General features: G+C 36.3%; 1 protein-coding gene across 2 annotated transcripts in view; it reads right to left on the minus strand.

The window, feature by feature from the left end:
• NALCN (sodium leak channel, non-selective) overlaps positions 1–25386 on the minus strand; it is a gene marked incomplete at both ends in the record, with an annotated part of 220409 nt that overhangs the window by 24468 nt on the left and 170555 nt on the right. For both annotated transcript variants that reach the window (XM_083361666.1, XM_083361665.1), the window contains 11 exons: positions 844–975; positions 1061–1181; positions 1415–1471; positions 2589–2711; positions 4093–4184; positions 5913–5982; positions 6653–6754; positions 7319–7392; positions 8914–9052; positions 11775–11911; positions 23596–23670. In XM_083361666.1, coding sequence (XP_083217792.1) covers positions 844–975; positions 1061–1181; positions 1415–1471; positions 2589–2711; positions 4093–4184; positions 5913–5982; positions 6653–6754; positions 7319–7392; positions 8914–9052; positions 11775–11911; positions 23596–23670 — 1122 coding nt within the window. The remainder of the gene's footprint in view (positions 1–843; positions 976–1060; positions 1182–1414; positions 1472–2588; positions 2712–4092; positions 4185–5912; positions 5983–6652; positions 6755–7318; positions 7393–8913; positions 9053–11774; positions 11912–23595; positions 23671–25386) is intronic.

The raw sequence follows: 25386 nt of genomic DNA on the forward strand, positions 1-25386 counted from the left end.
GACCACAACTGAGCCCAAAATTTCTGTTGTTAAGTGAGACATTTGTTAAGTGAATTTTGCCACATTTTACCACATTTCTTGCCTACGTTATTCACTGAATCACTGCAGTTGATAAGTCAGTAACCCGGTTGTTAAGTGAATCCCCATTGACTTTGCTTGTCAGGAGGTCACAAAAAGGGACCACGTGACCCTGCAGGATACTGCAACTGTCATAAGTATGAACCAGTTGCCAAGTATCTGAATTTTGATCATATAATCATGGGGATGCCGGAAAGGCAAAAAACTTACAACTAAACAAGATCTCCTCCCCTCTCTTTAATACACTGTTTGAGAATGATAAAGTATGTACAGATTAATATTTTCTATTCACAATTCCATTTCCTGTTTTTTTTCTGATAAAAAATAGAGGGAAGCCATGGAAACAAAATGTAGAATATTCTGAATATTCTGAATACAGAATAAAGAAAATACAGAATACAGAATACTGCCAAGACATTATGATGGTGTTGATGCTGTTGCTGTGCCCTTCACTTTCAGAAAAATTCTATGAAGGAGGTGTGACAACTGCAAAATAAATCCTTAGTTCCATGATGAAAATAACATACTAATAAAACAATGGAATTTCTTTGTTTATTTTAAATATTCATAGTCTCCTGGCAGTATATTTCTGCAAATATGTTAGACAACAATTAAGTCTAATTGTTTATATATTATAAATATACAACTGAAGGCAATGGAACTTTATATGAAAATGATGTCAACTATGGATACAAATTATTTTTAACTCTTAACACAGGTCCTAGTTTTTACTGGTTTGAATTAACTTGAAGAACAAAAACTTACAAGGTATATAAAAATATCCATGACACCTCCAAAATCTCTGATGACTGCAGTTGGTGTAAAAAACAAGCCATCAGCCATAATCTTCAAGTTAAGTTCAATACTCATAAATATTACAAAAACATATTCAGCAATCTGAAAAACAAAGAAAAAACATTGACTGAAAAACAGTAAGATTTCCAAAATACTGTACCCAAACCAATTATTTTCAGAAAATTACCTGTAGTGTAGGTGCATGCATTACTCTTCGAAAAGGGGATTCAAACATCATTGAAATACAGGAACATATGGTGACAATGATCATTACCCAGTCTAGATAAGTAACTAATCCCAGCAAATCACTGCAAAATAAAATGGAACAAACTCAGTAGCAATGGGACTCTAGAAATTATAGAGTCAAATATAAGTTGGACTAGTGAAATTAGAGAATTTTCCACAATGTTGACATCTTAGAAATAATTATTCTAGAAAACATTTCAGGAAATAATTATTCTAGAAAACAGTTCTATTAGAAATTTAAGTTTGCAAAAAGTGTACATCAATGTATAAAATGCATAAATTCATTTTTGCTTACTAAAGTTGATGGTATTTTGTGTTTTTAACTGCTCCGGTAACAGGATCTGTTTTAGAGCTGTAACAGAGAAAATTTTTTAGAGTTCTATTGTTCAATTTTTATTATACAAAGCTGTGTTACAAATATACAAGACAATCTGCATTTGAAAATGAAGAGTATTTTTTTTTAAATAAACAAAACCACAAATTCATAGCCATTTGGGGATTGAACATTTTCATTTATGATCCCAGAACTCACAGAAATTTGCTTAAATCTAATGTTAATAGATATAGTTTAGATTGAGACTTAATTTTAAAATAAGGCGACTATTGGGCACTGGGAACATATAAGTACATTTTTTCTTTCTTTAATTAATAGCTACATTGGCTACTCCATCAATGGAAACAGAATTTGTGACTTAATATATCCATTCTGAAATATCAAGACAATTTATATTGTATTTTATACTTTTAGTTCATATCAAAGTCCCTAAATCCTTCCTCAGACTGATGCTGTCTAATATATTGTTTTGGATCTCTGAGAGTAGATGTTCCAGAACTGGATGGCAGCAGGTATTCTATAGCAGTTCCAAAGTTTGTATGACTTTAGGTTTGCACTATATCACTTCTGTTTAAGTTGTCACCACTATCCCCCTAATAATAATAATAATAATAATAATAATAATAATAATAATAATAATAATAATAATAATAATAATAATAATAATAATTTTAGCTGAGCACATGCAATTCAGGAATTTCTCAGGGAGGGCTTTGGAGTCCAGGCTGGTTGACTGGAAGGCTTTGTGAGAACTGTAAAGTACGAAGTGAGGTCATGTTCTCCTCTATCAGCTGCCACATTTGAAAACTTGTACAATATTCAAATGAGTGTCAAGGGCAATCTGCATAGAAGGCATCGCAACATTCACATCCTTGAATTCATTTGCAGATTTTGAAAAAAAAAATATAGTCTGTCACTTTATATAGCAAAAGCAGTGCAGACAGATTTCCTAGTTTTTGTTTGTGATTGAAAGAGTAAAATAAATAATAAAACCAAGAGACATTTGCAAAATATGTAATTGCTGGCTATACTAAAATGTCTCAGATTAGTTGTTGATGTTATTTTGCGGAAGCTTTTTAAAAACAGAAGATAGTGAATCAAAGCAAACACCATCATAAGTTACACATATACTTACGCGTTAAAGCGAGCTCTAACTACAACTCGGCAGAAATTCCTAAATCTGTGTTCCCGGCCCACTATGAAAAGAGGCTTGTCAAAATAGGGGTGATTCTCCCGCAACTCTTCTTCCTGAACTTTTCTTTCAAGAACAACATGATTACAGAGACAGCAATCAATATATATATATATATATATATTTCTAATTTCTTTTGGATAGCAGCTATATCTCAACTGTAGTACAATTGAGACAGTGTTAAATGTGGGCTTTAGAAAGCCTCTGGTAAGCTATGATGATTATTTAATGGTTACTATCAAGTAGCCCCTAACTTGTTAGGGTGCAAGTCAGATGATTAGGAGATAAAATAAGCTGGGAACTAAAACCAAAAATTACACAAAGAGTCCTATATGTAAGACCCAGAGAGTGAACCTAAAAGATTTCAATGCATAAGTTCTCTTTCTATGTGAAAAGTTCACAGAATTGTTGAGAGGCTGTAGCTGCTTCTCAATGAAAGGGCCACCTTGAAGGAAACATGGAACAATACAAGAAAGAACAAGAAATGATCCTCTCTTGAGAGACCTTGAACAAGAGTTCTAACAATCTCTCAAACAAGAACTTGTTTGTTTGCTTGCTAGTAGAGAAACAATCACATTGCAAGTGAATAACGAAGCTCCATCTTTTCCTTGAAATGGAGATTATACAACTGAGTATCATTCTTATATTAGTGATACCTCCACCCAGTAGACCAAGGCTTCATGTAGACCAAGGGTCCCCAACCTTTTGATTCCATAGACCGGCAGTGGTGGTACAAATGAACCTTCGTGTGCTCTCTTGCTGCTTTGCTGGCTCGGTTCCCAACAGTCCATGGCTCGGTAGCTGTCATGGCCCGGGGTTGGGGACTCCTGATGTACACCTTAAGCATCAGGGAGGAATAGGATGGTTCCCCCCCCCAGCTCTCTACTTTGGAGTTCTTGTAAAGTTGACCTATTCCCCATTGACTGAAACCAGTCCTCAAGGAGGAGAACACAGCAAGACAGTGTTTCTCACAGGCAACTTTCTTGGTTCAGAAGGATACCACGTTCAATTGAACTGAAGACTGTTGAGAAATTCAGTTGTACTGCCCCAGTGTGGTGCCACCACAGATCATCTCCTGAAATGAGCAATACAATTTCCATCCTATAACCAGGCCTGAATCCTGACCAACAAGCATCCAGAAAATCTTTAGGATTCTCTGTGGCTAAGTACTATCCCAATCTCTTCTTTCCATAGAGAAGGTTGGACCCTGGATGATAATGACCTAAATATACCACTAACCGTTATGATTGCAAGATCTTTGAAGATGTATGTCCAGCAAAGAATGCACCCTTTAAAACGATGCTGGCCTTTGAGATTTATGCATATTATCCACAAAGAAAATATGCTCATAAGCAATCTATCAATGGAGTAACCAGTTAAGTAATGTTTGCCTAACTAGGATTAAGATCAGTCCTATATACTGACATAAAAGTTACATTTAAAATACCTTTTCATTTCTGCTTGTTCTTTCTTTTCTTGGATCATTTTAATTTCACTGTCTTCCCTTTGTGCATTTCTGTACCTTACTGTATTAGAATGCTGGAAGAAAAATGTTTTGTTAATCTGTTTTCTATTTTTTGCTGTAAAAATTAACAGTATACAATTGCATTAAACCTTTAAAAGAGAAAAAGAAAGTTTTCCATCAGGGTTGGGAGAAAATAATAACTATCAGGAATTATGATTAACTATTGTTAAACATTTTCTTTACCATTTTGTATATTTATTTATCTATTGCATTGGTCCAGTTAAATGTAAGCATGTTTGAACATATTAATGAGTTTAATATTAATTCAGCACTGAGTTATCAGTTAGTTAGAAATTATGTTTATGATTGATAATAATAGGTCTTAAACATCAATTTATTATGATTAAGGAGCAAAGATCAATCCAATAAAATAAAATAAATGGCCCTGACGATAGAAACAAGAATGTAGCCATTCTGAATATTACAGAAAGCTGAATGCTTAGCTGGGATAGTAAAAATGCACAGCAGTGTTCTGAAGTGAAATCACTTAAAAAGTAAGAAGCAGGGCAGATATTTTGATAAAATGTCCAATTGCATAGCATCAGGCTATTTTATCCATGTTCCAAATACATTGTTTAAGAGCTTATTTAATTTAAATATACCATAAATGCCATAAAAGATATATCCTTAGCCATATATCCTTAGTTTTCTCAGAGTTGATTCACTTGGCAGGATGTTGATTATAGAAGGTTAAGGGGGCATTAGATTAGCTTTAGCCATGGCAAGTCTACATTGTCACAGTTGGGGTTCTAGAGAAATAAGGCTGGCTTCACTATGAAGCAGCACTTAGGACCCAATAGAAAGATCCAAAGATTACCCTCAGGAACTTGCATTGGTGTTTTATCAAAATGTATAAATATTTTTAAGCACAAGACTTAACTGTTTGTCCTGAAATAACCAAAGTGTTGGGGGGTATGAAGGTCTCCAATTAGATAGAAAAAACTTCAAATCGTACATAATGATCTTGGCTGTTTTCCGTAACATGAAGGATTTGAGTGTCCTGCAATATTCCCAAACTATCTCATTTCTTCTGAGCATGCTCACTAATGTCCCACTTACAATTAATATTGATAGGATCATAAATTCAGCTTTAACTTATGGTATATCTTTCTCACAATTAGTTGTGAAGAACAATAAAATTCATCTCAATCCCTCCACTGGGAAGGAAAGTGTAGGCCAAACATGTCAAACTCGCGATGTCGCGTGATGTCATGAGACGTATCGGAACTATTTTGCCATTGCTGACAATGGGGTGGGGTGGCTTCTGGATGACACGTCTGGCCCACGCACCGGCAGTTTGACACCCCTGGTGTAGGCAGTATCATCTGCCTAAATTAAAACAAGGATTTGTCTACCAGCCAAACATGATATCTGTCTGTATGTTATATGCAATTTTGCTAATGAGAAACAGCTGTCATCTTCCCAAGTAGTATTCCAGGAAAGATGTGATAGATTATTATGAATTCTGACCCAGCTGGAGATGTCTTTTATTCCAAATTATAATTCCCAGGGACAATTTACTTTGCTCATTTGTGAACTGAGATTCAGTAACTGTGTAATTTGAAATAACTGTGAATGCTGTTTTTGTACTTGAAAGGATCATTTCACTAAAGAATGCACTCAAATGGAACATCGGTAATACAGGGTTTTAAAAATCTGTGTTATAATAGCCCAGGTATTTTAAACTTCATTCTGTTTTCAGTCTTACTTAGGTATTACTTAGACTATTCACTTAAACTTACATCTTGAGTTAATGTTTCAAGAGACTTTCCTCTGCTGATTCGCTGACTGTTGGAGCCATGCCTTAGTGACCTGAAATAATGACATTCATTTAGTAAAAAACTAAGATCACTGAATGTGCATCAGTGGGACAACAGACTCTGCAATTATGGGTTTGATTCTGCATTACACTCAGCTGCATCTTGCTTTCTACAAATGGTGACTTTCACCTGTTTTGGATTACAGTTCCCACATTAGCTGGGAATCATGACAGCTGAAGGTCAACAGATATTAAAGGTGCTAAGTTAGGGAAGTAAGAAGCTTTTATCTGCAATGCAGAATTCCTAGTTGTACTAATCCAAAGAGATGGTAGAGCAGTTCATTTTTTTTTCTTTTTAATGGATTTTCTCAAAAGCAAGATAAGTGATTTAAAAAGTGATGATGTGGAAAATAGAAAGGCTAACCAAAGAAGTATATTACTGAACTAATTGATAAATCGGTGAGGGCAGTTGAACAATAAAGGTCATGAATGGACCACCCTGTTTACGGAATTTTTTCTTGACTGTTTACAACAAGGATATCTTGAAAATAATTATATTTAAAATATTAAGTCTTCTATTATGATAAATGTCATTATTGTTGCAATAAAATGCATCTATTGTTTATTATGAACTAATTCTAATTTATTCCTGTTTCTGTGTAATAAAAATTTTATCTTCTACTTTTAACATGTTCTTAAAAGTTTTTATTGAGTTCTGCTTACCTGCGTTCTTGGCGTATATGATGCTGAACACTAAGAATAGATCGTTCTTTTGCAGGCTGTCCCTCAAAAGATCCACTAAGCATACGCTGGCGAGTACAGGCTCTAGGTAAACAGATACTATGATAAGTAATAATTAGGGATATACAGCACTTAGGAAATAACTCTGAAAAAGTGTTTCAGACTTTGAATGTAACATTGGTGTGCAACTTTTTAAAGAACCTACATAATTTTCTGGGATCATGGAAATGACACAGTTATCTTAAAGAGTTCCAGACTTATATCTGTACCATCATGCTCCACAGCATTGTTTTAAAATTGAATCTGAAATAGGCATAGCCAGGAAACTGCAGATAGTGTCATGCAGCTCTCAGGAAGGATAGGAGACATCTTTCTCAAACATTGTCTATGTAAGGGATGGAAAGGTTTGAATAATAAATTCCATTTTTCAAGGTAGGATGAAAAGAGCTAGGTCAAGACTAATTCACTAAGCCATCTGTCAGTAAGTCTTACCACTAAAATGGCAACCTTCTCCATTCATCTCACTCTTGTGATTGTGTGGAACTTGGGTCCCAAGCTGTTATCCGTGATGCATTGCATTTTACATTGCTTTCATTTTACATGAAACCTACTTCATAATGAAAGGTCCTTCACATCCCTCTTTAATACCTAAGAATTTTATTGATTGCAGACTCCTTGTCCAGAAGATTTCTTGCCCTAATGCTGAAAACAGATTTGCGAAGCTGTAAAAAAAAAGGAAAGCAACTTTATTGACTGTCTTAGTACTTAAGAATGTTGTTTAAAACCTTAACTAACAAAATCAAATGGAAGCATACAAATGCTATTATGGTGAACCAAGAGTTATTTTGTTTGTATTGAATCTGCACTTCATCTGGAAGAATTTTTAAAGATTTGGGACCAATAATTTCAGGGTAAATTTTCCATCATATACCATATGGTGTATATGCACCATATTTTCTACCATATGCCTTGGTATACCGGTATACTATGCTTATCATTAGTGAAAAGACAAGAAATAAAGCCCATGTATAAATAAGTGCAATTATTAATGGCCATCCATAAATTATCCAGGCAGTTTTATGACAAACTAATAAGCTTTCTCTTTTAAAAATGAAAAGGACAGTTCTGAAATTATAAACTCTGATATCAGAATCTCCCTCCAGTTTCCAATCTGTGTGTTTAATAATATGAAATCTCAACGTGTGGCTAATTGTCCCACTTGGCAAATTGCCCACAGCTAATTGTCCAATGTTGAATTGCCCAGGGCTGTGCGGTGGGGCAGGAGCAGCGGGCATTGAGTGGCAGAGGTGGGTCAGCGGAGGAGAGGCAGATGGGGAGGAAGGCCTGCAGTGGGTCATCCGGAGCAGGGGAATGTTGTGATCTAATTCTCATAATTTTATCATTCTCATAATATCATTCAGTATTCTGGGTTATTTGATTCACACTGCATGAACTACAGATAGCATACACACAAAGGGATCTGACAGCTGTCGGCAGAATCCTTTTTCCCCCCCACTGTTGTATGTTTAATTAACATTTTCTATAGCTTGTGCTTTCTCTTCTACTGTGCACACAGACCAATGTTCATTTTTAAAAACTGTTATTTCAAATGAGTATTAGAGAGAAGACATTTCAGAGGATATACTTAAATGTCAGGTTGCTATGGTAATTGCCTCTGTAGAAAGCTATAATCATCTAACAAAATGCAACCTAATGTTCCAGTCACATGGATAAAATTCCTGCTGAGTACAGGAAACTAAGTCAATCTGTGAAGCCCAATGTTATCTGGCAGTAGTGTTTCAAGACCACAAAAAGGATCTTTCCTAAATGATTGACATTTATTTTTATATTTTTCTGATCTGTTTTAAAAACAGATTCTAGAAGTTAATGACTTTGTGTACAAAGCATTCATTGTTGGTTGACTGTTGTAGAGCTTCTGTAAACAGAATACAATTACCGGTATCCCTCTTTGCTCTGCAAAATTAGAGGTATCAATACTCAGAAAGTCCATGAAATGTTTTAAAAACACAAACTCTCTTTCTGAAGAATCCTTCAATCACAAACCTTTCCAAGAAGCTCTGCCTTCCACCATCCCTACGCAGGTTAGTTTATTTCTAGAAAAATCTAGAAAAAGTGATGAGTTCAGTGTAATTACCAGCTACAGTGACATCCCACATACATATGAGACTTCACATCACAATATGAGTGAAGATCTTTATACACTGTTGTGTCTAGTGACTTGCCTTCTGGTCAATGTATTTATCTTCAATTGCCAGCCTTTTAGAGTGATCACAGGAAGAAGAAGAAGCTGATGGAAGCCTTCTCAATAAACAAGTTGTATCTTGCTGCTGTCGATCAATAAACTGTTTCATAAAGCTTTCCCTTTAGAGAGAGACAGAGAGAGAGAAAGAGAGAGAGATAGAGAGATAGAGATGCCTCTTATTTATATTTCCTGTGTATACGTACAACAAATAAATGACAACCAAATTTGAATAAATATATCCTTTATATCATTCATCATCCAAAGCTCTTTGCTATCTGATAGAACAATTTCCACACTTTGAAATACCAATAAAATGTATTTTTTCCAATATTTTATAATAATAAATGGGGCAGTAAGCAATAGGAACCTGTTCTATCAATTGGGCCTGTGGAAAATAGTAGACCTATGTAGAATTCATTGTAAAAGATCAATAAGATATTATTGCCAGATGAGTATTTATAATCCCACCAATATAATCCAGAAAATTTACTATTTAGTAAGCTTATTTTTAATAGAGTCAAATGCAATCTATAGATTATCATGGTCAATACTTCATAACTTATCAATTGATAAACACATTTAAAAATCACTCCCGTATTTTTTCTGTCTTTCAAGATAACGTGACTAAAGATATTCTCTTGTTTTTAACTAAAGAAGATGCATTTGAAGGTAATGTTCTAATTGTAAAGCAATCAATAATTGAGAATCAATGAATGAAGTCAATGTACATAAATCCAAATTAGAATTTGTGACCATTTTTCACAATATTCAGCAATAACAGTGTTTCAGTCAATACTTCTCCCATTTTTCTAGCTTGCAAAGAAATAGATTGTGATCTACTTTATCAAATGCTTTACTGAAATCTAAGAAATACCACATCTACAGCATTTTGCTGATCCTCTAATTTAGTCACTTTGTCAAAGAATGAAATAAGATTTGTTTGGCATGATCTGTTTTTGACAAACCCATTTTGGCTTCTGCTTATAACTTTGTCAGCTTCTAGGTGTACACAGATCTGCTGCTTGATTATATTTTCCAAGATCTTTCAGGTATTGATGTCAGGCTGTTTGGTCTGTAATTTCCTGGATCTCCCAGCCCCCCCCCCTTTTTTGAAGATGGAAACCACATCAGCTCTTTTCCAGTCCTCATGTAGTTCCTTGGTGCTCCAAGAACTTTGAAATATGTTTCAATGGTTCTGAGATGACGTCTGCCAGTTCCTTCAGAACTCTGGGATGTAATCCACCAGGGCCTAGTGAAATGAATCCTAGAGCTGACAGGTGTTCTCTTACCTTATTTTTGCATATTTTAATTTGCATTCCTAATCTGTCATTTATGGTTCTGTTTTTGGTAAGTTGAGTATTGTTTTCTTTTTTGTGTGAAGACAGATGCAAAGTATGAATTAAGCAGTTCTCCTTTCTCTCTACTGTACTGCCCATTACTTCTTTGCCATCTTCTTGCATTAGTGGACCAATTGTTTCCCCCCCCTTGTTTTTTTGTGTTGAAATAAACTTTTTAAAATTGTTTTTGATATTTGTTGCAAGTCTTACTTCGTTCAAAGCCTTACCTTTCCTAACTTGATCTTTGCAGGTTTGGGCTATTTGTTGGTATGCTGCCTTAGTTATGTGTCCCTCTTTCCATTTTTTGTACTTATCCTTTTTTTCTCTCAGTGGGTCTGAGAGTTCTTTGTGCAACAATGCTGTTTCCCCCCCCCCTGGTTTTTTTAGTGGTATTAAACTGGACTGGGCTTTTATAATCAGAAATTCCATAACTGGAATTCCATAACTGGAATTCTCCATATTTCGTTCTTACAGTGGCTGTCTGATCAAACTAGAATGACTAAATTAGCTAGAGGTGGTGTGCTGATATTCCCAGTTGTTTAAGGCCATACCAAAGCTTGTCATTGTCAACACAGTGAAAGGCTTTTATGTAGTCAATGAAAACATGTAGAGGCCTTTTTAGTATTCCTTTGCTTTTTCCATCATCCAATGTAGATTGATAATTTGACTTCCTTTCAAAAATCCTGCTTGTACATCAGGAAGTTGTCTGTTGGCAGTTGGATTCAAATGTTGCTAGATTGTCTTCAAGAGAATTTACACATGTGTAGTATCAAGGTCTATGGTTCGTGATTCGAACAGTCTTTCGTATAATCTTTCTTTGGTATTGGGATAAATATTGACCTTTTCCATTCTTTTGGCCGCTGACTAGACTTCCATACACTTTGCCAAAGCACTGTCAGCAACTTAAAGGAATTCCACCCACTCCTGGAGCTTTGTGGGTACACAACTGGCTTTCAACAGTGGAGAAATCTGTTTTCACTAGGAACTGTGTCAATTATTTACCCACCCGTGTTATGGATGCTCTTATTACTATGATATTCTCTTTGTTCTTCCTCTGTAGCTTTATTGATACCACCCAGTGAGCCAGGGGGACTCACTGCTTAGTACCATATCTTCCACATCTTTGAGTCAATCCATAAAGTTTTTTGGCAGGGTAAACTGGAGTAGGTCCCTAGTAGGTCTTTCTCCGATATATATGATAGTATTAATTATCAAACATACTTAATTTGAAGTAAGACCCTATAAACACAGCTGGGGCTTATTTTTAAGAACACATTACTATAAGAATATTATTTTTAACAACAACAATAATATATGCTGCCCGACTCCCAGTGACTCAGTGAGTTGTAAATTTTGACACAGGAGACAGGAAGGAGAACTTTTCTACACATTGAAAAATAAACTACCAAAGACTCAAAAATATGAAAATGAAAAACAAAAAACCTCTGCCTATGAACTTCAAAAGAGCCAGCTTTGCAGTAAGAAGGCAGAAAAAGTTTACTACCTTATTTTGGGAACTGTGAAATCTGAAGGGAGCTTGGAGATTTTTACCATCTGAGGCCTGTTAGGGAATTTTTCAAATATCCGTAGGCGTAATGGGAGCTTTTCTTTTGTATCTGCATTTGCTTCACTTTGTTTAAGCTGAAAATTAAAACAAAAAAAGTAAAAAACAAAAATTTGAAGGTCTTAACATCTTAGGGATCAGGTTTTGGTGTTTCAGAACAAAATGTTTTCAAAACAGATTTTTTCAGAACAAATGCAAGCAGTTAAAAAACCACTAGGTGGCAGAAAAGAACCACAGAAGATTCTGACATCATTCTAATGTCAGTTTCTCACTATTTTAAGGCTCCTGTTGCAGTTGAAACTCAAGCAGTCCATTTCTTGAAAGACATTAAATGCAAAGGATGTTGCATAAATATTTGTTTTTTCACAGTTCTCTAAATGCTATAAGAAAAATAAAGTCAATTTAAACTCATCTGTTATTACATTAATAGATTTATGTTTTGGACTTGGACTGCAAACAGAATCCGTGTTGACTTAGAAGTTGTTAAATTCTTAGTAAACCAAGGAATCTTGTTTTGGAATTTACTGATAAGGAGTGGCACTGTAAGAAACCTAAAGGCAACATAATTTGGTTTAAGCCTTTTTTCCTGTCCCACAAAGACAAGCTAATTTTTCTTCTAGAATAGTGAGGTGCTATATTTTGAATGTTTGGTTTTTAAATGGTTTTCCATACTCCATGTTTTTATTGTTGTTGCTGTGAGCTGCCAAGAGTTGGGTATATAAGATGGGCAGCCAAGTATGAATCCTAAAAAACAATAAATGGTCAACAGAAAGAAAATAGGAAGAAGAAAGAGGTAGAAAGAACATATGCAAATGCCTAAGGGAAAATATATTTCCCAGGCGGTTAACAAGTTTAATGCTAAGCAGCATTAAATGCTCTTTAGCCAAAGGAATGAGCATATTGTAATGAGAATTATATCCTCATTTCAATAGCTAATAGGTAAAAGTATTTCTTTTGCCACAGTAATAGGAAGAAGATATTTTCTTAAATGAGCCATGGTGGCTACTTAGCTACTAACACACCCATTAAGTTGTACAAACATTTGAAAGAAATAATTTGGCAGACATAGAATGTAACCAATAAAAGAAAAAAGAACTAAAATTCCGGTATCCTATTTCCTCGGAATAGAGGAATGATAATTTAAAACATACACAACCAGATACACTGCATAGACCATCCCACCCACCCACATTCAACATAGATATTTGTTTATATCACAGAATCTACATACTCCAGTGTGCCTACCTCACAAAGACTGCCCAAATGAAGTGGCTCACTAAAGCAAATCAAGCATATAACTGAATTTAGCATGCTCTCTAGGAAAGTTGATGAAGAATAAATAGATAATTTGAAGGTGTCTAATGGGCAGAGTCTCCTTTCAGCCTTCCGTGTGGAAGGATAACTGCCTCCCAATAGCTCTTGCTGTTACAAACTGCACGTACCCTAGAAACACCTTGAGCTGAAGGATAAACAAAAGGTACAGATTTAATGACAGTGTACTGAAGGATAAGGAGATCTTTAAGGGCATTGGAAAGGTCATAATTATCTTCAATCTTATCATTAATGAATTCTTAGCAGTAGTATACTAATTAAAACAGCTTCAGAACAGATTAGGAGATGCGACAAGCATTTCAGAGAAGCAAAGCTCCCTCGAAGGGATAGGAATGCTATTCCTTCCGGGTTGCCAACAGGGAGCCTAGCCAGTGACCCTTTTTCCTTGGTTCCCCCCTTGGAACTCCGTGTATGTGTGTGAATGGGAGGTAGTAAGTAGATAATTTCAGGTACAAATGCCAGGTTGACTGTTGTGTATTTGATTTAACATGCATAGGTAAAGGTTCCCCCGCACATGCATGCTAGTCATTTCCGACTCTAGGGGCCGGTGCTCATCTCCGTTTCAAAGCCGAAGAGCCAGCACTTGTCCAAGGACATCTCTGTGGTCATGTGGCCAGCATGACTAGACGCCAAAGGCACACGGAACGCTGTTACCTTCCCACCGGAGTGGTCCCTATTTTTCTACTTGCATTTTTACGTGCTTTCGAACTGCTAGGTTGGCAGAAGCTGGGACGAGTAACATGTGCTCACTCTGTTATGCGGCACTCGGGACTCGACCCGCCAAACTGCCGACCTTGTGATCGACAAGCTCAGCATCCTAACCCACTGAGCCACCGCGTCCCTTTTAACATGCATACACACTTCTATAAAAAAGAGACACAACTATTGGGAATCAGAAACGTTGCAAGTGAATTTGCACTGACGGATTCTGAAACTGCTGATCACAGACTCAAAAGTCCATTAATGACAGGTTGTGACATGGTCTTATATATTCTGCTTCATTTTTTCGTGTGTGTCCTTTAAAAAATTAAAGCCTGTGTGCTGTTCTTTAAAAAGAGAGAGAGAGAGAGAGAGAGAAATAAAGCAATGACAAAGACTCTTCACCCAAATGGTAAACTAGTATTTTAGAAGGACAGGAGGGGGAAAAACTGACATCAGTCAAAGATGGGAAAATAACACAAATGGAGCTCAGAATCCCCCCAATGAAAAGTACAAAGTGAAGGAGAAAGAGAGGAGGGCTTTTAATAAAACTGCACTGCCAAAAAGGCAAGAATGGCAGATAACAGTTCTGCAGTATTCATGTTTTAAAAGGGCTCTTGGACAATAGAAAAGACTATTAAGAGACAACTAGTAGCAACTTATTCACAGAATTTATCAAATTTATATCTCAAGTATCACCTTTTAGAGTTGAGGGCCGTTTCTATTGTTTTCATGTAGATTTCTTTGCAGCAATGCAGCATTGGTTTGCTATTGTTTTCTTTTTGAAGTTTTTAGTTAGCCTATATTTATTTATTTATTTATTTATTTCGATTTATATACCGCCCTTTTCCCGAGGGACTCAGGGCGGTTTACAGGGCAAATTAAAAGAGTACAATATATACAGGTTAAAATAAAATAAAATTAAATAGCCCCAAAATAATTAAAAATTAAAACCTTAACCTAAAACCCTCAGTCCAGGCCGGCAAGCTCGAATAGCCAAGTTTTTAGGTCCCGGCGAAATGAGCGAAGGTCGGGGGCTATCCGGAGTTCCACAGGCAGCTGATTCCAAAGGGCAGGCGCGCCCACCGAGAACGCTCTCCCCCTGGGGGCCGCCAGCCGGCACTCCCTGACCAGCGGCACCCTGAGGAGACCCTCCCTGTGGGAGCGCACAGGATGATGGGAAGTTGATGCTGGCAGCAGGTGCTCCCGAAGATAGTCCGGACCCATGCCATTTATGATATGTAGACCTGCTCATCTTAGATTTGTAACTCTGTTTGGCTCATATCATTAAAACAATCTCAAAATAAACAAAAGCAGATCCTAATAAAACAATAATCCCCATAAAACCAAAGTTAGAACAAATATAATAATCATAATCATAATCAGGCAAATGTAAGTTAAGACTAGAGTCAATCAATATGTAACCATCTAGCAGTTCCAAACCACAACCAGATCCCCAGGCATGATACAAAAGCCATGATTTCATAGCCTTTTGAAAGGCAATCAAGAGTTGGGGCCAATCTAACTTCCAATGCAATGTGGTTCCAAAGGGCAGGTTTTGCAGGAGAAAAAGGCTTTCTTTTTGGGTTCCATCTGATGGCGCTCTCCTTAATAAATAAGATTCATAATTTGCCTCTTTCTCCAGACTTGATGAGACCAGTAGATGGAAATAGGGAGACATGATCCCTCAAATTACCTAGCTTCATAAGACTTTATAAATCATTATAAACTTTTAAATATAGATGTTATTGCACAAGTCATGCATTACATCTTCCCAGGTATTCTATCCATTTCCCATCCAGTCACTTACAGTTTCTCCCAGTTTTGTTACTTCTGATGTAGATTGTTTCACATAATCACTAATTCCTTCAAGTTGCTATATTTTTCACACCCCATCATGACAATTTATTTTTCAATAATCATAATGTTATAAACTGCAAGAGTTTAAGAAATCATATATCCTGGTAGTTCTTGATGATCTGCCATCCAAGTGCCCTCTCTAGCTTTTCCAGATCAGTTGGTTTTTCAAAGGGAAGGAATGAAATATCTCATCCTATAATAAAGCCTTTAGGTACATATAAAAAAGCTTTTTGGGGCCTGATTAGGGTATGGAATGCCACTTTATTTAAAAATATCAAAAACATGAAAAAGCTTTGTAAGATTAAAGTTACTTTTCATGTTAAACCAGAACTGTATTTGTGTATGTATGTGTGTGTGAGTGTGTGTATATATGTGTGGATAGGGGTTGCAATTTTAATTCAAGATTTGAGGGAGCTGGCTTCTTATGCAGAACTGCAGAAAATATGTTGGAGCCAGTATCTGTTGCTATTGTGATTCCAAGTTGCAAACATTTTGACATACATTTCACCCATTAAAAACCACATGGCAAGTCCCTTCCCCCAAATAGGCTAAACACTCTGGTCTTCCAATGAAGACTTTGGGAGTTCTTTCTACACTAAGCCATAGTAATGCAAACTCATCCTTTGCAATTTTAACCCATGCCACCATTCCTGTGGCAGCTTCTGTGTTCTGTTTGGGATAAATTTATACATTAAGCCAAAAGCAAATAAAATAATTATCTTTGTACAAAGCAACACGAAGTGTGGCCAATTTTAATAAACAAAACCGAGGAGCAATAAAAATACTCATTTGTGGGGCAGTCTAGCAGAAGAATATATAAGCAAGGGTAGGAAAAAGCATTGTGCTGAAACAATATAATGATTAATAACATGCTTTAAAATAATCTAAGCTCAAAATCATTCTGCAATGCCTCACAACATCTGTCGTGCTGAGATAATGCTACCTATTGGGAAGTATAAGGCATTTAACTTCACTTAGTGCCTTTGAACACTTTGGGGTGCAATATTTGCTCAGCATGGTGCATATCTTGTTCTTCCTCTGCATTGTTCAATTTATAGAAAGTGCTTGCATTATTTTAACCTCATCCACCCAATAACTTACAACTATACCCCAAAGGTTCAAAATATGTAAAAGTTTTTTACAGTCACTTTTCCAGCTTTAAAGTCTGTATCATAGCTGAGTTCATAGCTGAATTCATTTTTTTTAAAGCTTTGGTGCACTTTTGTTTAAACTTTTAAAGAAAATGTTTAAGAATTTGCAAAAGTATCTTTGAACTTTCAGGTAGCAGGTATTTATCAATGATGTTCACTAAGTAAGTGAGGCTTTGAGAGAGCATGAAATATTAATGTGGGATGCCTAACATTAGCTGACAAAAAATAAACTTTTCCATTCTCATTCCCTCTGCAGTAACATATATACCCCCAAATCTCTTTCGAGGATCAGACTAAGGATCTTGAAAAATAGGGCAAAAAGGGGCATAGCAAGAAAGGGACAAAATATATTTACTTTCCTAAATTTTTTAAAGGCTACAATCGTACACTGAATTACCAGAAACTGGACAAAAGGATTTCTGACATATGTCAGGAAATTGCAGGATGGAGAACAAGATGGAGAAGGAGGAGGAGAAACAGGTTCAGTCAATCTGTAAAGCTGGAGTGAACACTGGGGATTTTTAAAAATCCCAGCATTATAAATAATATTTTGATATGACCAGAAAAAGTTGTCATTTACATTTGAACAACATAAAAACAATAGTTTTATTAATAATACTTACTGGAGTCTATTTAAGTCCAATATTAATAATATTGTTTAAGCCCAATGTTAGCATTCTAAATTGATTTTGCAAGCTTTGTCAAGATGGAATGTAACCATATCAACTAGAAATAAGCGAAGACTGGAACAGTTTTTAACAAGTTTGAATAGCCAATTAAGTAATAGGTAACTTTTTTCAATGTCATTTTTCTCTGATTTTATGAGTCACTATCATGGGTTGAGGACTTACATTTACACATTTCAAAGATGTATTTGTCATTTTGTTAAACAGCCAAATATATGAAAAAGGCACACAGATATTTGACAAATAAAATGTTCACAGGAACTCATGAATATATTCTATTTTAATCCACATGATACAGCCTTTGAAAAGGTCAGATCTGTCTGAAATCAATGGTGCATTTGGAATGAAGAGCTCTTACCAAGAGGTACAGTTTCCCTAAAACTGGCTAGCCATGCTGAGTGACTTCATGTTGAGGATGAAATGCCCAACACTTTGGAAACCGTCTTTTTTATTGAGAACCTTTCTGGCTGTGGTATGAGGTATTGTTGTTGTTAGTTGCAAAGTCGTGTTCGACCCATCGCGACCCCATGGACAGGTATGAGGTACAAACACCACAAAATGAATAAGTAAATACACAAGCAGATAAAGAAATAAACTGTTTTTAATAAAAAATTTAATAAAATCAATCTTCTTAAGCATTAATAATTCAGCCAACATTTAAATATTTTGGATGCACAACGATAAAAGACACTGCACAATGCAATGACAAGAGACATTGGAAAGGACCCCAACATATTTTATTTTATTATCCTGAAGGTAATAGAAAAAGAAGCTGACCAAAGACTAGTGGCTAGATATGTCCCTGAACACAAATGCAATGAGCTATTATGGACAGGTAAACCTATTTCAAAGTATTACCACAGGTTAACAAAGAGTCAGAAGTGACTGAATATCTGAGCCAAAACAATATCAGTAGTCTGTGCCATGTAAATATAAATATATATTCAGAAAACTTCACAAAAATGGATTAATTTGAGATAAAGATTCTTGCTAAGTTTTAAAGCTCTTTATGATAACTGGAAGCACCAAATACATCTGCACATTGAATACTATTTTTTCCAATACTTGAGCTTGGCTTTTGTATAATTAAAGTGGCATTCATGCTTTAAAGCAATAAGATATTTCAACAGGAAAGAGAAATGCTGTTAGCACCAGAAAGTTTTTGTGGAAAATAAGACAATGAATAAAGAATAAAAATGGAGAACAAGATGCCTGCTTTATCCAGTTAATCCTGGTTATTACCTAAGCAAGAAAGTTCTACAGTAAGAATTTGCAACATAGAACATAGAATAGTAGTGTTGGAAGGGTCTTGGAGGTCTTCTAGTCTAACCCCTGCACATGGCAGGAGATCCTATGCCAGGGGTAAGCAACCTTGGCTCTTTCATGACTCGTGGACTTCAACTCCCAGAATTCCTGAGCCAGCATAGCTGGCTCAGGAATTCTGGGAGTTGAAGTCCACGAGTCATGAAAGAACCAAGGTTGCCTACCCCTGTCCTATACCATTCTGAATTTTCTTTCGGCTTGATGGGATGGATACACGTGGTCATAGAAAGAATAACAAATAACAGAACAGAACAATAGAGTTGGAAGGGACACCAGTAGTCCTCCAGTCCAACCCCCACCCAAACAGGAGACACCATGCCATTTCAGACAAATGCCTGTCCAGTCTCTTCTTAAGAATCTCCAGTGATGGAGCACCCACAATTTCTGAAGGCAACTCGTCCCACTGGTTAATTATTCTCACTGTGAGGAAATTTCTAGGTTGGTTCTCTCCTTCATTAGTTTCCATCCATTGCTTCTTGTCCTGTCTTCATGTGCTTTGGAGAATAGTTATTTTGTTTCCATTTCTGTGTAATTATTCTTACTAAAAGTATTAGATTGGTTTTCATTTCAAAACTATTTTGATACATGAAAGATCTAGGAGTTCACAAGGAAATATTCAAGGGAAAAAAATATCCCCAAAGCTATGAAGTCCTGGAGAATATTCATCTAAATTTTAGACAATCAAGTAAAAACTCCAGTGGCAGCAGTAGTGTCTAGCAGTATTTATAAAAATAGCATGTTCTTTCACTAGCTTTTTTTAAAAAAAAATCTGAGCTGAATGCTGTAACAGAACACTTTTACCTAAAGATATTACAGCTCTTTTCTTTTCTTTTTTCTTCTTTTCTTTCAGTGCCATCACAAACACTAACTAGCTTAACATATAGCAACATTTAAGAAACAAAGAAACAATAATCTACTTTTCATGCTGATCACTTTTATGCATAGATGTGAAATAAATGATTTTTGTTAATAATAAAATATGTACTAGGTTGATATTTGTGAAATTCTTTATGCATTTTTACAAAATGACAGTATTACTGGTAGACTATTTACAACTTCCTAAGTACAGTATTTGATTAAAATAATTTAATTTGAAATTTATCCTTTACTAAAACATGTATTTCACTTTTAAGTATGTACTTAAATTTAATTTCTGAAGGTTTACATGAGGATGTGGTTTAGTTCAGCACCCTTATGTGATAAATCATGCTTCATAAAATTGTTTGTTTTTCTATTCATAAGCAAGAAAACATTCCCCGAAGAAATACATTAAGAATTCTGCTCCATGAGAATGAAAATTATAATGTTCTAAAACCCATTAGGATGATGCTGAGTTTTGTGCTGAAGAAAAACCCCCAGCTAATACATCCTGCAATCTGAGGTTTGCCACTGAAGTTAACTATTCACTAATAACTATTCTCTAAAGCCCTTTTCCTTTTACCACTGGAGATAGTGGAGGGGATGAGAGTTCTACAAGGAAATACACACTTGTCATGGCACTCCATTATTTTTTGAATCATTTAAGTTGCTTCAGTGATTTCACATTCTGGCAGTGTCTTTACATACAGTGTTATTCACTCCAGTAAGACTGACTTACAGTAAAATAATAAAAAAATCATATAAAAAAGAAACATTATGGAATCCAAAGTGGCATGCCCCTAAATTCTGGAAGGTTTGAGAAAGGGGGGGAAAAATTGAATCTCTTCAATATTTTTTAACAGAAGGAGACCATAAAAAGACCGTAAAAATCTATCTATATCACATCTGTTAATAAAACTTGAAAAGCTATGGTACTGGTATATTCATTATTGCACTTTCTCCCCATTCGCTCAAAAGTATTTGGCACCTCATTCAACAAAATATTTCTCTACACCCCCCCCCCCAGCAATCTACCAACAGTTAACCTTTCCTGTGACTTCATTTCCTTGTTTGGGGAGCACTGCTTATTTATACCTATCTGCCATGACATAGCTGTGGCCTATTTGTTTATATGGGAAAGCTTCTGCATAAGTGCAGTAGGTTAAAAGTCTACATTTATTATTAACTGGAAATAATCAGTCCCTGTATACATAAAGGAAACATTCCTGTTTGCACATAGGAATCAAACTGAAGGAAACCGACAGATTCTGTGCTAATGGTATATAAATTCCAAAGGTGGCACTTATTTGGGATTAGCTAATTTTTGAACAAGAGATGGCTAAGACTTAAGTTGTATTGTATATTTATATTTATCTACAGAGAAAGGAAGTGCGGTCTGTCCTTCCATGTGCACCATAGCAATACGAATAGCAATAGCACTTAGACTTATATATCGCTTTACAGTGCTTTATTGCCCAACTCTACCATTCTGACGTATTTCAGTGCCTCTTCTTGGGTTCGATTTTGCCCCTACGCTTAATATTATTTTCTTTTCTTCTGTTGATGCTGTTCATATTCTTCATCTTCATTCCAATGGATGAATGAACCTTTATTGTCAAAGTACAACCTTGTATACATTGAGATTGACTGAGCCTCCCTTCGTGCCCCCACCCCCAACTCACAGTGACAACAAACCCTCCATCTTATTACACCATGTGAACTAATTGCACAACACACCGGCCTCACAAGTCAATCATACATAAAATTTATAAAGTTATTTCCCATTCAAGAGCCTAACAGCCCATGGATAAAAGCTTTTCTTCAGCCTGTTGGTACGGCTGGCTATACTCCTATATCTCCTACCCGATGATAGGAGAGTAAAGAGATACCGACCAGGGTGTGAGTTGTCCCTGAGAATTTTCCTCACTCTTTCAAGGCAGCGAGCCCTGGCGATGTCATCCAGTGGTATCAGGGGGCAGCCCATAATGTCTTGTGCTGTGCTCACCAACCTCTATAATACTTTCCTATCTGCAGCTGTCAGACCAGCATAAAACCACAATACAGTACGAGAGGACGCTCTCTATAGTAGACCGGTAAAAGAGGGTCATTAGCCGTTGTTCTACCCCGTTCTTCCACAAGACCCTGAGGAAGTGGAGTCTCTGTTGGGCCTTTCTGGCCACCTGGGTTGTATTAACTTTCCAGGTAAGATCTTCACAGAGGTAGACTCCCAGAAATTTAAAGGAGGAAACTCTCTCCACACAGCCCCCCCGATGTAAAGTGGGACAGGTTCCTCTGTTTTCCTCCAGAAGTCTAGAGGAAACATCGTCTTGCCGATGTTCAGGTGCAAGTTGTTCTTGAAACACCATATGGATAGTTTTTGTACCTCCGCCCTGTATGCTGTCTCATCTCCACCTGTAATAAGACCCACTACGGTGGTATCATCTGCAAACTTAATTATCGCAGTAGATGGGTCAGACAATACACAATCATATGTGTACAACGAATACAGGTAGGGGCTAAGCTCGCAGCCCGGTGGCGAGCCAGTGCAAAGCTTCAGGGTTTGTGTGTGGATAAAACAGACCTGACCCTCACTGTTTGTAACCGGTCCCTGAGAAAGTCTTTAATCCAATCACAGATGGAGGGGGAAAATTTCAAGTCAGTCAGCTTTTCAATGAGAGTGCTCGGCAAAATGGTGTTGAAAGCCGAGCTGTAATCAATAAAAATCATCCTGACATAGCTTCCAGGTTTCTCCAGATGGCTTGCTACAGAGTGTACAGCAGTAGCTATGGCATCGTTTGTCGACCTGTTCCCCCTGTAGGCAAATTGATGTTTGTTGAAATCCAGTTGGAGGCATGTCCAAAGATGTTGGAGAACCAGTCTTTCGAAGCATTTCATGACTACAGACATTAATGCAATAGGTAGTCATTCAGGCACTCAACTTGAGTTTTCTTTGGGACTGGGACAATGGTAGCTGCTTTCAAGCATGATGGTACACATGCCATTTGCAAGGAGATGTTAAAGATCCTTGTCAGGACCCCTGCTAATTGGTCAGCACAGTTCTTAACCACTATCCCCAGCACCCCATCTGGGCCTGCGGCTTTGCTGGGATTCACAGCCTTCCATACAGCTCTCACTTGGTGTTCACACAGGGTGAGTGGCTGAGAATCAGAAGGCTGGCCAGCAGAGGCTACGGGGTCTGGTCTTTTCACCTCGTAGCGAGCGAAGAAGTTATTCAGCTCCTTTGCCAATGAGGCATTGGTATTAAGCGTGTTCCTTGTATTGCACTTGTAGTTGGTTAGGAAAACAGTGTATTGTTGTAGTGAAAATAAATAGCAATAGTAATTAGCAATAGCATTTTAACATATACCGCTTCACAGTGCTTTGATGCCCTCTCTAAGAGGTTTTTACAGAGTCAGCATATTGCCCCCAACAATCTGGGTCCTCATTTTACTGACCTCGGAAAGATGGAAAACTGAGTCAACTTTGAGCCAGTGAGACTTGAACTGCTAGCAGTCAGCACAATTAGCCTGCAATACTCCATTCTAACCACTGCGCCACAACATCTCTTAATGTTCTCAGGAAATGTCAGATGATACTCTTGCCTGGATTCTCAAGTAATTATTTTGATAAAAATGATACAGTAGTGGGCTAAACACTACTAAAAATATAAACATAGGATATCCTTCCCCTGCCTCTTCAACTGATCTTTAATATTTAGGTATGTCAACTTTTAGTATACTATACACATCTCTTATTTTATTTTCTGAAGATGGCATCTATATTTTCAAGAGAGAAGAGAATGTATTATAGTACAGCTTTGGTATAAATAATGTCCAACATAAACAACCTTACTTGTTTAAGTTTCTTTAGATCTTCATCAAGTTCCAGGTTGTCTAGAATAACAGCAACAAACAAGCTCAGCAGAATCTACAAAATTAAAAAAATGGAACTGAATACTTAATATTTTTAATAAATTAATATCCTTTTAATCAGGTAAATATAAAGAAAAAGTCCAAAATAGAGGAGATATATATTTGTAGACTATTTGGATTTCTGGATAGGGATTTTATGGATCGCTTATGTATATACAAACATATAGTACATACACTACATACATGCATGCATATACATTGCTTAATAATAGTTCACTCTCCTTCAGGCCACTTCTCCAGCTAAAAACATAATGAAAAACTGTTCCAAGATTTGATCATTTTGCCTTGGGTGCAAAATGCAGTGCAGTTTAGGCAGATTGTTTCCCATTTCTATGGCTGAGAATGACAGGCATAGAAGGAAGATTTTTACTGAATGTCAAAAACAAATCTATAGCATTATCACAAAAGAACAGTTAAACCTCAGCTTATTATTTAACTTCACCATCCCCTTTTGAGTTTTAATAATAGACTTCACTCCTAACACAGTTTTTGCTTTTCAAATGTAACTTCTATCTTAGCCTCTGCTGTGAAAACTATTCATTTCTCTCAGCTCTCTACAGAATCTGTTTTCAAGTGCATACAATTAGCACTTTTGAACTTTACCCGCCTTCTCGTTCTGAGTTTGGAAAGTTATCATTTGCTGCAATGTTTTCCTGCTGCTTTATTGCTTGTGTCCCTGTTACAATTTCCTGGAGCTTTTTTGGTCATGGTTACTGAAGTTTTACAGGACTTCTAAATGCTGTAATCATGACAGGGGCATCCTCAGGTTCTAGAGCTTTTGTTAAAAAGATAATAGCAGTGTCAGGCCATCTTGATTCTGCCCCGTTCATATGTTCCTGTGATGTTGTGATGTCCATGCAAATTGTTGGAGCTTGCATAAGGCAGTTTTCAGGATTTGTCCCCTCTGGTCCCCTGGCCAACAACCTCTAAATAGTGGTATTATTAAGATATGCATACATATATGTATATGCACAGACATTAATGTATGAATATGAACATCCTGGGATAACATATATGTTGGAAAGGGATGCAGGAAAATCTGTACTCCTTAGAAGGGTATGTGTCTCAAGGATAGAAGGGAATATAAGTTCTAGAAAACTCAATTTCTGTCTAGATAACTATACTTTAGGTCAAAAAAGGGCAAAATCCTTTCCTTAATGAACTAAATAGTTGCTTGGCAGAGGAAGCTGTTATTGCAGTCGCCAGATTTGCACTAGATAACACCATCAATCCTTATGTTTCTTCAGTTTAATGAGATTTTTTTTCACATATGTTCCACTGGATTGGAGACTTCCTTTCTTATAAAAAAACACCTGTTCTACATCCCAGAAATGTAAAGCAATGAACATCTGCTAAAATTGCATCCATTCGATGTGTTCTGCAATACAGAGGTCATTTGGCTTCAGCAAACTGCTCCAAAATATGTTGGGAACAGAATATCATAGTTTTTATTTATATCTCTATATCTCTATCTCTTTATTTATGTATATATTTGTATCTATATCTATCTATATATCAAAGTAAATGTTGGTTTGCTCTTATGCTAGCTTACCATAGCATGACATTTTTCATGTGCTAATTTGGACATCATAAAATACCAAAACACTAACTCCTAATTATCAGCTGTTGCCCCAAGTCTTTTATTAGCTTTCTATTTAATTACTGCTATAGGAAGACTGCAATGCAATGAAACTATAGAAAATCTTTGCAT

The sequence above is a fragment of the Vipera ursinii genome, assembly GCF_947247035.1.
Source record: "Vipera ursinii genome assembly, chromosome: 4".
NCBI classification, from domain to species: domain Eukaryota; kingdom Metazoa; phylum Chordata; class Lepidosauria; order Squamata; family Viperidae; genus Vipera; species Vipera ursinii.